The sequence below is a fragment of the Lagopus leucura genome, unplaced genomic scaffold (assembly GCF_019238085.1).
Source record: "Lagopus leucura isolate 7727_CA_CO unplaced genomic scaffold, USGS_WTPT01 Super-Scaffold_650, whole genome shotgun sequence".
NCBI lineage: Eukaryota > Metazoa > Chordata > Aves > Galliformes > Phasianidae > Lagopus > Lagopus leucura.
The window spans coordinates 1,579,420-1,593,281 of record NW_024962253.1 but is presented as its reverse complement, the minus strand read 5'-3'; the positions used below and the strand labels follow the sequence as shown (position 1 = coordinate 1,593,281).

General features: G+C 45.4%; 1 protein-coding gene across 2 annotated transcripts in view; it reads right to left on the bottom strand.

Moving 5' to 3' along the window:
* Positions 1 to 312: 312 nt before the first annotated feature.
* Positions 313 to 13,862, bottom strand: part of NOL6 (nucleolar protein 6) — a 35,990-nt gene continuing 22,440 nt past the window's right edge. For both annotated transcript variants that reach the window (XM_042862403.1, XM_042862404.1), the window contains exons 24-26: positions 12,255 to 12,452; positions 1,900 to 2,001; positions 313 to 704 (exon numbers count right to left, since the gene is read on the bottom strand). In XM_042862403.1, the coding sequence (XP_042718337.1) occupies positions 555 to 704; positions 1,900 to 2,001; positions 12,255 to 12,452 (450 nt within the window). In that variant the 3' untranslated portion in view covers positions 313 to 554. The remainder of the gene's footprint in view (positions 705 to 1,899; positions 2,002 to 12,254; positions 12,453 to 13,862) is intronic.

Genomic DNA, 13,862 nt, shown 5'->3' with positions numbered 1-13,862 from the left:
TCTTCACTGGAAGCCACCTGGGTGGCTGGAAGTCTTCCCAGGACCCACCCCAGCATTTCCATCTCTTTTTACTGGGGTGCCCAGCACTGGACACAGCACACCAGTTGACTGTCATCAGAGCTGAGTAGAAGGGAATAACCTGCTTAGTTTTTAGTGTTGGCTTCTTTAGATTTGCTAGCTATTTGCGCAACAGAAGATGCTATGATCTAGGAAGCTGCCGTTCTATTGCACACTACAGCCAGAATTTTCAGGCCTTGATGTATTCTTACGAACACAGTTATTAACACAGTTTCCCGTTATGAAAAGAAACACTTTCAAAAAACTTATTCCATCTTTATATTTTCTTCAAAATAAAAAGATAATTGCATTCTTAAAAACAATAAAGGTCCCATCACTTTTCTGGACAAGGCATACTAAGTTAAATACAGTCAGATACACAATTCTGGGATTTGAAAAGCCAAAAGCCTTTCCTGGGACTGACATATAAAATCAAATGGCTCTAGAGTGAACAAAATCTGCTTCAGGACAAGTCCTTCTCATGCTTCTTAATGGCCTCAGACAGTCCATTTCTCTGTATGCGCTTCCACTCTTTTGACCAGGCCTTCTCCCAAAACCTCAAAGTCCTCCAGAATTGCTTCTACGTTGGGAACACAAACCAGCTCATTGTTCAGAGTTGTCACTGTTCGTCCTTTCATATTGGAGACCTGCAGGGCATAAACAAACATTATATAAATGGCAACACCAGTTCAGAGCTGCTTTGCAACCTTTACAAGCCCAAAACAACTGATGTAAATTGCTCTTCTGCCTTGTTACATACAACCCCCACCACACCTCTTTACCACTTGATACCGTCACTGCTCAGTGCCATTGGAGCTGCAGTGCAAAGACTGCAAGGGAAGAAGAGAAACAACTGCCAGAGCATGATGAAGATGGGAAAAAAGTACACAGGCACATGGAGAAGCCTGTGTAAACAGGACAGAGAACAGCAAAGGCCAGGCACCAGACCGTGACCAAGGATTAGGAGCTGGCTGGGCTCTGCTCTGTAGCTGGATGTCAAAACCTTGACTTCAAAGGGATTGCCAGCCCCACTAGGATAAGGAAAAAGAAGAAAAAAAATGAAAAAACACACCTCAGGTCTAACCAAGCTATACTCAACACAGATGCCAGCATCTCCTCCTATTATTTCACCACCATGAACAACCAGGTTTCACAACTCCAGCTAGGCTGAATGGCCAATGCCCCCTAGCCATGAAGAGGGGAGATAAATCATCCAGAAACTAACAGCAGAACTGGGCTGCCAACTCCATACTGTGAATCACTACTCAGTTTCTTTGCGTCTTTCTTTCATAGAAAGCACCATGAATCACTTCAACATGTCTCACACCTAGTTTAATTACCCTCTAGAGATCACCAACCCACACAGCATGGATGGAATGCATCTCCGTAGATTTACAGGACTTGAGCACTTTAAAGCTGGACTTGATGCCTTAACATCTTGCAGACCAGATATTTCTATTAAGAGACATCCACAACCATGAGAACGGGTCAGCCTGCTACACAGAGCAAACATTTTTAGCAAACAATGCATTGCCCATCTCCCAGAAGGAGACCAGAGAAGAGCACCTGGGACAGTGCGTTCTGTTTTGACACAGTGATCACAGTGCTAGGGCTTGTCCAAGAATATAAATTTGTTCCCCTTTGACTCTGTTGATGATTGTGGGGAAGCTGTGGCCACATCCCTGTCCTGGTTTCACTTTTCCTAAGGCATGGACAGAAGTATTTGTTGTATTTCTAAAATGGCTTTGGGACTGATGAGAATTACACAGTAACTGCAGGAAAAAGCGACTCAAGCTTTCAGGGTATGAAGGCAACGTGCCTTTAGCAGAATCAAAAACTTACCTTAAAAGGCTGAGGCTGAAAGCTCAAAGGTTTCCACAAAACTGCAATCACTTCCCCACCATGCTTGTCATAGAAGAATAAGGCGAGATCACTGAAGGCTTCCTGGGGTGAAAACAAAAAGGTTGTGTCAGATAGCCCACAGAACCTCTGCTTGAGCCAGGACCACGGAAACAACATTTCCAGTGGATTAACAAGAAGCAAAACAGCATAATGACAAAACGTAAATGGCTCCTGTGCCTCTATTCCCCCTGTCTTGATGTTCAGAGCCTCCAAGTTTTGCATGAGGATCTGACTGCTGACTACCTCTTGCTGTCCCAGACGGCCACCACCTCCCATAGGTCTGCAAGAACACTCAGAAAATGGAACCAAACCTAGAAAGTTGGATCACTTTGGCAGAACACATTCTTCATCAGTATCCCCTTGTCAGCTAGATTTGGCACTATTAAGCCTTCCAGTCCTGAGGTCCAATTGCTGTGTCCGAGACATCACAGTACATCAGATGGTATGGGGCAGATCCTGTCCAGCAGGCAACCCGGACACACACAGTAAGTTCCACTAGAAGGTCTTTGCTACTAGAAGGCAGCAAAGATATACCCCAGACAAACCAAGGACTTATCACCAAAGGGCAAAATCTAGAGTTCTGCAATCTGTGCAATTAAAGATGGACATCAAAAATCCATCTACAGGACAAATCCCACATGTGCTGTCAACACCTAGCATCCCAAAGAATATTTAATAGCAGAAACCTGAAGTAATTCAAAGCCCCAAGAGCTGCAAACGTGGCAAGATGGGGTCTTCCAAGTAACAAGCAATAAGACAAGCCAGAACAGCCTCAAGTTGCATCAGCAGAAGTGCAGATTGTATATTAGATAGAATTTCTTCTCAGAAAGAGTGGCTAGGCATTGAAACAGGTTGTCTAGGGAAGTAGTGGAATCACTGCCCCAAGAGGCATTTAAAGAAAAGACAGATGTAATACTTACAGACATGATTTAGTAGGCAATATTGGTAATAGGTAGATGGTTGGACTAAATGATCTTATAGGTCTTTTCTAACCTTAATGATTCTATGAAAAACAATAAACACTCAATGGAGGCACTGCAGGAACCTGCTCTTCTTGCCCCTGTGTTTCAGTAGCTGTGTCAGTGAGTAACCTGTTATGATGGTGCTCAGTGGGAGAGCTCAGAAAGCCCACAGTCTTGTTTCCCTCTAGCCCACACAGGCTGGATTTCCAGCGCTGCAAAGAGCTAGAGGATGAGCATTACACCAGAATTAACCAAAACCATTTGAAAGCAACTTCAAATCCAAAAGGCTTGCTCAACAGCTCAGCACTCAACGTGCTGGTACCAGGAGATACACACTGCAATCACAGCTGACCAAAACAGCCACAAATCTTCACACGAATCACACAGAATGGCCTAAGTTGGTAGGGATCTCAAGGATCACCAAGCTTCAACCCCCTGCCGCAGGCAGTGCCACCAACCTCCCCATTTAATGCTAGACCAGGCTGCCCAGGGCCCCATCCAATCTGACCCTGAACACCTCCAGGGATGAAGCATCCACAATCTCTCTGGGCAGCCTGTTCCAGCACCTCACCACTCTTTCTGTAAAGAACTTCTCTCTGGCATCCAACTTCCCTCCTTCAACTTAAAACCATTTCCCCTTGTCCTGCAGTTATCTCCCCTTTCAAAGAGTTGATTCCCCTCCTGTTTGTAGGCTCCTTAAGGTACTGAAAGGCTACAATGAGGTCACCCCCAGCCTTCTTTTCTCCAGGCTGAACAAGCCCAGCTCCCTCAGCTTGTCTTTCCAGACCCCTCACCAGTTTCACTGCCCTTCTCTGGACACATTCCAAGGCCTCAGTGTCTTTCTTGCAGTGAAGGGCCCAAAACTGAACACAGTAGTTGAGGTGCAGCCTCACCAGTGCTGAGTACAGGGGGATGATCACTTCCCTGCTCCTGCTGGCCACACCATTTCCAATGCAGGCCAGGATGCTGTTGGCCCTCTTGGCCACTTAGGCACACTGTCAGCTCATGTTCAGCTGAGCATCAACCAACACCCCCAGATCCCTTTGCTCTTCACAGTCATCCAGCCACTCACCCCCAAGCCTACAGCGCTGCATGGGGTTGTTGTGGCCAAAGTGCAGCACCCAGCACTTGGCCTTGTTGAACTTCATCCCAGCGATCCAGCTTATCCAGATCCCTCTGAAGGGCCTCCCTAACCTCAGGCAGATCAACACCACCTCCCAAGTTGGTGCCGTCTGCAAACTTACTGAGGGTGCACTCAATGCCCTCGTCCAGGTCATCAATAAAGATATTAAACAAGATGGGCCCCAGTACCGAGCCCAGGGGGACACCACTTGAAACGGGTCGCCAGCTGGACTTCACACCATTAACCACTATCCGTTTGGCATGGCCCTCTAGCCAGTTCCTTACCCAAAGAAGGGTATATCTGTCCAGGCCATGGACAACCAGTTTCCCCAGAAGAATCCTGGGACGTCTCCAGATAACCAAGAGTGCTAGTAGATGGCTGAGAGCAGCTCAGCAATCACTCCCAACAGCTCTCTCGGCAATCTAGCATGAAGCCCATCCAGTCCCGTGGACTTGTGACAGTCCAGATGGAGAAGGAGCTCTCTGTCTCCACATGAATCATCAGGGGTGTATTCTGCGTAGCATTCCAGACTTCCAGATCAAGGCGTAAAGTGCCTCAAGGATAAATGACCTGCCTATTAAAGGCAGATGTAAAGAAGGCGTTGAGGACCCCAGCCTTTTCCTTATTCTCAGTGGTCACATTCCCCACTACATCAAGTAAAGAATGGAAAATATGATGAGGGCAATATGATTAGGTCAGCAGGCTGGGATGATCTAGAGAGCTGCCAGCTCATCCTACTCCACAGGATTTTCATGGAGGCAAAGCTGGTCAGAGCATTAATGACCAAACCAGCATGAAAAACCACTGTCTATAAATACATTGACAATGAGGCAAACCTGCCCTGGTGTTTCTCACCTGAGACTAATGGGCAGTGCTCAACACCTAGTCTGAAAACTCCTTTCCCAGCTGACAAATTCCTAGTTATGGCAAAAAGCAATGGCAAGAGCGAAGGAAAGCGCAGCAAAAGCAAATCACTGGGCACAAAGACTGCCATCATGAAGGTTTCTTCATCAGAAGGGACCAGAGCATGTGAGAACCTTAAAAAGGACCATTAATCTACCATGTGAGGTCTCAAGTGCCACATGTTGCTATGAGAAAGATATTTTTACAAGCATATCTTGTTGGAGAGAAGCCAGGAGCACTTGCAGGAAGGGAACCCTCCCAGGCTCAGCTCATTTCCCGGTAAAACTGTTCCTCTGCCTGATGCTCAGCACCTTTCATATAAACAGGAGGGAGCAGAGGACAGACATGAGAACAATTCAAAATCCAGCAGAAAGCAAGCTCCTGCACTTCTGTCCCTGCCAGCACTGTCCACAAGACAGTACTTCAAGTCAGCTTCACCAAACTGCAGAGATGCAACCGAACTCCTGGAAAACTGCAGCATTAAGATCTGGTGTATTAGTCAACAAGTCAACACATTTCTGTTTGTTCAGAGGCTTGAGGAATAAAAGCAAACAGAATTCGCTTCTTTTCCATTTCCCATGCTCTATGCCCGGTGCCACTAGGCTTACTTCTGCTTCCAAACACCTTTCTCAAGCAAAAGTTTTAAAAAAAAATAAAAAATAAAAAATAATAAAAAAATCCAAACAAAACAGCCAGAAAATGGTAGGGAACACATCTAAACCCATGGTTCCTTCCCAAGCTGCTCTATCTTCGGTTACAGTTCAGTTTTAATGGCCCTGCTTAGAGAGATCCCTACCATCAAACCCTACAGCCAGTTTCCTACTTGCAGAGGTAAGAAGGAGCCTCACCATCTGGGAAAAGGCAAGCAGTGCCTAGAAGATTAAACTCCCTGCACTCTGCAGGGAGCTACCTGGGCAGAAGGACTGAAGGGACAAAGAAAGGTGGCGAGTAAAACAATATCCCCACCTAAAATGGGATTATTGAATTTAGCCTTTCAGGCTGAAGCATGGATTTTACAACGAGTTAAGAACTTATACCAGTTAAGCAACTACATTACTGTTGTTTAGAGGCGAGTGGGCTTTTTTTTTTCCAGCTAATCATTTATCCATTCATTTTTTCACTGTTCCTACTTAAACCTGGAAATTGAGCTCTTATTGCACCACATCTGTTACAGGAACAGGAACTGTCTGGAGAGACCTCAGAAATGGGTCTGGCTGTTCTTGTTGGTGCAAGACAATTCTAAAAGCAAACATATTCATCAACATTTCCTCAGGGCTCAGGGCATTTTAAGTGCTCTCAATCAGACACCTGACAGTATAAAACTATTAAAAGTTACTTACTTCCAGCAAACAACCACACACGTGGTTAACACTTACAAGTTCTTGGTTTATTCAGCCCATCCAAACTGTTCTACCTCTTACTGGCTCACCAGAGCCACACAAGAATCCTGCTACTAAGGATTCATTTTAGTGAAAAACTAGTATGATAAGAAAGGAGGGGAAAATAAACCACCAAGAAAAAAAAAGGTAAAGAAAGTGAGAAAAGCAACCCTACACCTATGATCTCCTAGTTCTGTCAGTAAATACGCCTTGTCCAAAAATACATGAGACAGAAGTCTTCAGTTTTTTTCTAAGGGATGAAGTAAGGCATTACCAAGACAGAAATGCAAGCAGAACTACCTCCTGATCTCACCCAAGCAGCAGAGGAGTAGATGCTTCAATACACATCTGCACACTCATGTGCACACACTTCTGACTATAGGCACTGTGGTAAGGCTGATAGCTGCTTTGCAGCTGTAGAAGCAGAGAATTTCCTGCCACCTCTGCCCCTTTGAGGGCAGACATTCAAACACAAAGATTTACTCCATGCCATAAAAGCCAACAGAGCTTTTAAATTTTGCCCTTGCTCTTTGGAAAGACGCTATGGAAGGAATCATGCTTGTCAGTCAAAACAGTAAGGGAGCAGTCTGACCTGAAATGATTTCACCGGTTCCAGCTACATCCCATAGCCACAGCTTCTACACTGAACACAACGCAGAGCTTCTAACATCATTAATTCATTCCTAACAAGCACTAGCAAGATATACATTCCTACACTGTGGGAGGAATAAAGGAAAGGACTGTAAGTCTTCCAAACAGGTCTTGTCTGAAGACGTTAGAAGTACAAAACATTGCCTTAGAGGAAAGGATGTTTACTGTAAAGCAGGAAATATACTCCTGCTCATCCATGCAGAAAAAAATCTCCTCTATTACAAGATGGGCAGCTCCTTTGCCATGAGCTCTTTGACAGGCAGGTGCAGCCACAGCAAGCTAAATCTCAATGAAAGAGTGCTTCACATCCACTGATCTCCTAACACCAATGACCTGGTAAAAAGAGAAAAAACAATTATTTTAACAGCTACTGCAGGTACAGAGACTGACAGGACTCAAGCAGCTTCATCCAGCTTTCCTGTTGATGACAGAACAGCTCGGGATCTTTGTGAGACAGTAAGAGACTTTGGGCTTTGTGAGCTCCCAAAAGCATGCAGACAGACATGATAACTGCATCCACAAACTCGCTGGATGCAGGCAGAAAGATTTTATCTTGAAGAACAGAGAACATCCAAGCCATCCTTGAGCAAGAGCTGTGCTTACTGATTCTTCCTATACTACATCTGTAACAAACTCAGCAGACACAGAGGCAACTCACAGTTCTGCAGCTTGACAGCAGCCACGACAAACCTACAGTGACAACAGGGGGAACATTGGCTGAGTCACCTAAAAACATAATTTTGCTGGAGAATCCCTGTCAGGACATGACTGTAGGTGTTTGATCACCAAACCTGTCAGGACTATAGGCATTGGGTAGTCTGGTTATGGGACAAAGTTCCAGGAAACCCTCTTTGTGGGATGTTTGACACCTGCTTTCCTTCAAAAGCACGTCTGCAGAGCCTTCTCATCTGGACCAACTCCCAGAAAGATCACCTTTTCCATTACATCTGCCTTGGAATTTAAGCATTTGCTATCTGAATGCCATGACAGGCCTTTCATCTTTACTCAGAGTCTCTCAGGCATGAGTGCAACTTGATCAGACCATCTCCTGTAGCACATCTCTTGAAGAAGAACGAATTGAAACAGTCAGGGTTTAACGCCTCCCCTCCTTTTATTTCTTCCTCTTAGACTGCTTGGGAAAAGTATGCAGCAATCCTCCAGCTCCAGAGCACTCCTCTTTAGCCTATCCCTTTGATGTGAGAAAAACAGGGCACCTGTGGTGTGCAAACAGAGAGGGCAGACATGAGTCTCCTGGTTACTGGAGAAAGGATGCTGCCTCCTCCTTGCTCCTTTCAGCTTAACGTGTCCAGGCATTTGAAAACCTTTTCATGTGGCTCTCTGAAAAGGACAGATGTTTCTTTTCCACTCATAAAAGAGAACACAATCCCATAGAATTGATGCATAGCAAATATCTCCCTCTGTTGTTATAAAACCACTATAGCTACACTGTCAGACACTACTAAACCCCATTGCTCAATTCTGTGGTTTGTGCTATTAAGGCAAAGCAAATTACTCTGAGGCAAAGCCAGCCTCAGACTTCTGTGTCCAAATGCCTTCTCACCCAAAGTCCCTTGTAAAGATTCACTGTTGTCACTGAGCTGTTCTCACAACCCTTTTCAGTATCTGCATCTTGCTGCGTTCATATCAGCCCCAGGGCTCCCAGCCTCAGGAGAAGGAGAAGCTCAACTGCTTTGAGCAGTAAAAAACAGGGAAGGAAAAACACAAGAAAAAGCACAAAGCTATGACAAAGGCCTTGCTTCTAAGCAACATCAGGACCCTGAGACATGGGGCTGGATGATTTCTGACAGGTAGTGTCTACCAGCTGCTCCCCATCAGCTGCCTGTTGGTGTCTGCACAGAGCAAAATCAGCTTTTGGAGCACTCTGATACAGATAAGCACGGCTGAGTAATCTGAGAGCAAAGGTGTCCAACAGCAACTCCTTCATGTGCAGCTGTTACCTTTGAATTTTCCAGAAAAAATACCAGTTTGCCCAGACAAAGATATTCATCAGCCTGATCAGGTCTGCCTGCTGCTGACCTGGATGCTACAGGAGCAAAGTAAACTGGTATTGCAGGATACCTCCACTAAAATGGCCACAGAGAAACACAGCCTGGTATTCTGCAAAATCAGTGACCAATTCCTGCTCTGTTCCTCCCAAGCACTCTCAAGCTAAAGACAAGAGAATGCATGCTCCTCTTTGGGAATGGAACACTTCTTCCAGTAATGCAACATAACCGTAGCTTTTATCCATGTTTCTTCACTGGGATGTTAGTACATTAGGGCCAGCTATAATTTGTAATAAAAAAAATCAAGCCCTACTCCAAGCCCTACTGTTATCACCTGTATAGGTAATAAAAGGCAGTAAAAATTCACTGTTTGGATGCCATATTTGACTGGTTCAACTAAGTAGTTTTGTTTTTAACAGGATAATTAAAACTGCTTTCCAAGGAAGTTTTTTCTGCACTTTTCTCTTTCTGGAACCATTACTGACACTTCCTTGAAGACAGCAGGTTGACTAGAAGCACAGAAGCACTGTAACACACCCTGACGAGTTTTCTGTCAAGTCTCTTTGTAAAGCCAGATTTGCTGCAAGCCTATTAAAATCCCCCTCAAGGAGCCTGCTTTCCTCATCAGCTTTTCCAGTAGTTACCAATTCCTCTCTAAGTAAGATGTCAGCCTCCTGCCAGGTTTCCATAAAAATCACTTAGCCCTGGACCTCTCCGAAGATGCAGTAGCTCTGGCCCTGTGCACCTTGGCAGCTGCTGAAAGACTCCACTCAACTCTAACCCTTTGAGTACGGGATGGAGACAGATGTCAGGATTAAGAAACTTCACCTTCTACCCAGATTCATGCCTCCTTGTCCAAGTTTCACGGTGGTAAGGGAAACTAATTACACGGAGAACAAAAAGGGGAGCCTGGACTGATACTCAGATACTCTCACATCCAGACATCGGTAGTGGGTGAAATAACAAACAGCTCCCAGTCACTGGGCTTCCTGCTCCATTTCAGAAGTACTGTACAAAATATTTCTTCCTCTTCTTGTATATCTCGGACCCCAGGAAATCCCCCAGCAGTCTCTACAATCTGAGCTTCCCAACCACCTTCCTTCTTGTGGGCAAGAGACTTCCTATCCAGCTCTGGACACCTGCTTTCCTTTCTCCTCCACATCATTCCACAGAAACAAGCAGTGCCACTTGCAGGGACATTAACGGACAATTATGATGTTTTCCTCAACTTAAAGACACCTTGATTACATTCCTGTCTTTTCCCTCCTCCCTCCCAGACAGCCTCAGTCTGCTGTGGGTGACAGTATGCACACTGTTGTGTCTGACAGTTCTAGTGAAGCCAAAACATACTCACATGGACAGGGCAGAAATCCGTACACAATATGGTTGGCTGACAGCTTGGGAGGTAAAGAGGCTGTGCCCAGAGTGAGGAAACCTACAAAGAATCCTTTCCAGTTTTCTCTGGTCATCTCCTAAGCTATCTGATTTAAGGCGAAGAGGGAGTTCGCATGAGAAGGGCCCAGCATTTTCCAACTTCAACAGGAGTTTAAAGTGAAGCAGCTCTGCAGTTCCCTCTCTTGGACCTGCCGGCCCTTCCTCCCACCTCTTTCTGCAGCTGCTGCCACTATCAAACCTGGTAGCAGCAGCAGTGAAACATGCAGTGGCTGTGCAGCATGAGGCAGCCTGGAACAAGCAAATGCCGAACCCTGCAGGTCCAGAAAAACTACAACAGTACCCAAGATCTGTTCTCTTTTGTGGGCACACTTCCTGCTCTGACATGAGCGTGGAGAGAAACTGATACAGAATCTTCAGGCAAGTAAAGCACATGGGAAGGCAGACAAATCCCTCCCAGCATGTTAGCTCGGAGAGGGGCAAGAGCCCCTGTAAACCCTCAAACCTGCCAGGAGCTGCAAGAGCACAGCTCAAGTCCGCGGGGCTCACAGACCTAGTTTTGCCTTGCAAAAAGCCACCCCCAGAGAAGTACGGCCCAGTTGTTGTGATGAATTTCAGGAAGCAATGTGCACTGCAAGAAAGGAAATCCTAATTAGATACTAAGAAACTAATTTTCAGAATACTGCTGACTAAATATTGGAACAAAAAACTCATGGGAGTGGGAAGTTTCCAGACCTGGAGATATTCAGCACTCAACAGGACTAGGCTTCCCTGATGGCAAAGCTCAATCTGCTTTCGGTGGGAAACAGGACTGGAGACCTCTGCAGTACCTTCCTGCCAGAATAGCTTATGGTTCTTGTGTTCTAATGCTGCTTAGAACACTCACAACACTGTCATAGGAGACAACAGCAGTTGAAAGTCTAGACAACTTTTGAATCACAGCCTCACCTATCCACATGTTAACACTTAGCTCTGCAAGTAAAGAAATAAATGCCAAAAAGCCACAGGGTGTACATTTGCAGAGCACTGGCTTGGAGATCACCACTGTTACTCAGCATCTTGCACATCTGCTGTGGCCATGTGGTAGAAAAGTGCTGGATTGATGACTTTCAGACACAGATGTTCTCAGTTTACTCCTTTCACCAACTTCCTCTGCCATCACACACATAACGAAGCCTGGTCAAAGCAACCTGTGATCAGTATTCACCCTTTATGGTTCATGCAACCACTGGATTTACAGCAGTAGACTTACTGTTACCATACCACGATTATCTATGGCAGACACTGCCTTGTACATCACTCTAGAAAACATGGCTAGTTCTGTCTGCAGTGCACTCCAGCTGGAGCAAGAAGCCAGCAAGAATCAATAAACTGAATAGAAAGAAATGGCTTACAAGATACTTATGCACTGAAATGTCATATTCTTCAAAAAAGCTCCAGATGCCTTACATCCGAAGTCATTCTCACAGCAGCAACACTCCTATTCCTAAGGAACAAGTGATACACTCACCAGGTTTTCTGATGAAGAACTGATTGCAGTGTATAAAGAGTAACCATCACAAGCAAAATACAAAGAATCATGAAATGGTATTGTTTGGAAAGAACCTTAAAGTCACCATGGCTAATGACACCTTCCACTGACCAGGTTTCCCAAAGCCCCACCCAACCCTGCCCAGAAGACCTCCAGGGATGGGGCACCCACAGTTTCTCTGTTCAGCCTGTGCCAGCACCTCACCAAGCTCTGTGTAAAGAACTTCTTCCTAGTGTCTGATTTAGTCTAGCCTCACCGGAAAGGGCAAGCAATGCCCTAATGCCCTAAATTGCAAAACACAGCTCTCCCTTAGGCAGCCCATGTACAGTCCTAAGGAGCTATGCTTACTCTCAGGTCCTGGAGGTAGCACTGTACAGGGTCATAGTCCACCACAGGAAAGAGGACCCTTGCTCCAGCACTGTTCTTCACCACTCCCCGGGAAAATGACTTCACTGGCCGGTCCACACTCTCCAGATGTCGAGGGATCTGATTTGAGTTCAAATGGATGAGGACATCATAGAGGTCCAAAGGAGGGCGGAAGACAATCTGCAGGAAAAAAAAAAGACAAGTGCCACTTAATAGAGGACGCAAGCAAGCAGGAGCAATGAGAGAGATATGCCAAGTTACTGTTTGTATTTTATTCCCTTCTCCCTAGAAAGCAGTAAAATCAAAGCTGAGTTTTTGCAAGAGCATGTCAGAAGATTGCCAGAACATCCTCAAGAAAACATGTCTGTAGTGGACTGATGTGGAGCTCCAATCCAGGCTAAAACACATCCCTGTCCCAGCACAAGCTCTGCTTACACCAGACGGATGTGACCTTCACTCCCCTACACCCCATGTGTAATCAAGACACGGTCAATAGAAAGGCAGTATCACCTACAGCCCTCTCCTGGAATACAGGCTGAATGTTTCTTGGACCAGAAAAACACGCTGGGAAGGTTTCACTTTACTCCTGCAGTTCAGCTGTCCAGCAAGCTAAACCCTTTAACAAGGGAGCTGCTCCCTACCCAAACCAGACATTTAGACAGAAGGGCTACAGCTTCTACTCCACCAGTCTCCCAGATCTGCAGAAAGAGGTAACCACTATCCCAGGATTACAGAACAGTCCCTAGAGAAGAACGTTCCAAAAGGCCAAGCTGGTCCTCTTCAGTTCTGACCCAAGTCTCCAGGAAAATCACATGAGAGCACAACAGTGGAGTGGGAAATTCAACAAGCTAAAAAAGGTAACCACATTGATGCAGTTTCCCAAAATAAGAGAAGGGAACCGAAAGGATTACAGGAACCAAGCTAAACTTCAGAGGACATAAAGAGACATCTAACAACAGGACAGTCCCATCTGTCCAACAGGCATCACCCCAAATGGCAGTAGCATCTTCCAGCAAGTAAAGACAGGATGAGAACACAAGCCCTGCTAATAGAAGAGAGCAATTCCAGAAACAAATATTTGGATAGAAGGAATGTGGAATTCTATATACAGCTGTATTAAAACAGAAATCTTAAAATTATCTGTAAATTTTCATAGAAATGATGTGGGGACACGGACAGAGCCACTGGACATTGCTCAGCATGAGTTGGTTTCTAGCCAGGCTGGAGAACACACACAAAGAACACTGACCAGCACCAAATCTCAATGGTGGCCCACCAGGAGTTGCTCTCTCACTCTTTTTAAGTCTGTAGCTTTACTGCATTCCTTGTGAAAGCAAAGAAATGGAGCTCACAAACCCATTTCTGCATCCACGTGAAAACTGGCACATCCTTAAGTGACCCAAACATAAGGGGCAAAAAATAAAATAAAAATAAAATTCAAAAGCCTTGGAGGACCCCATTAGACATATAAGAAGCATCTCCAAGTTGCCTTGGAAAGTCTTCTCCCTCTGTCCCAGGCTCATGCTTTGCTTAAAAACAGATTAGCAGCTCTGGAAATCCCAAGTTATCCCCAGGGAACATGACAGACCT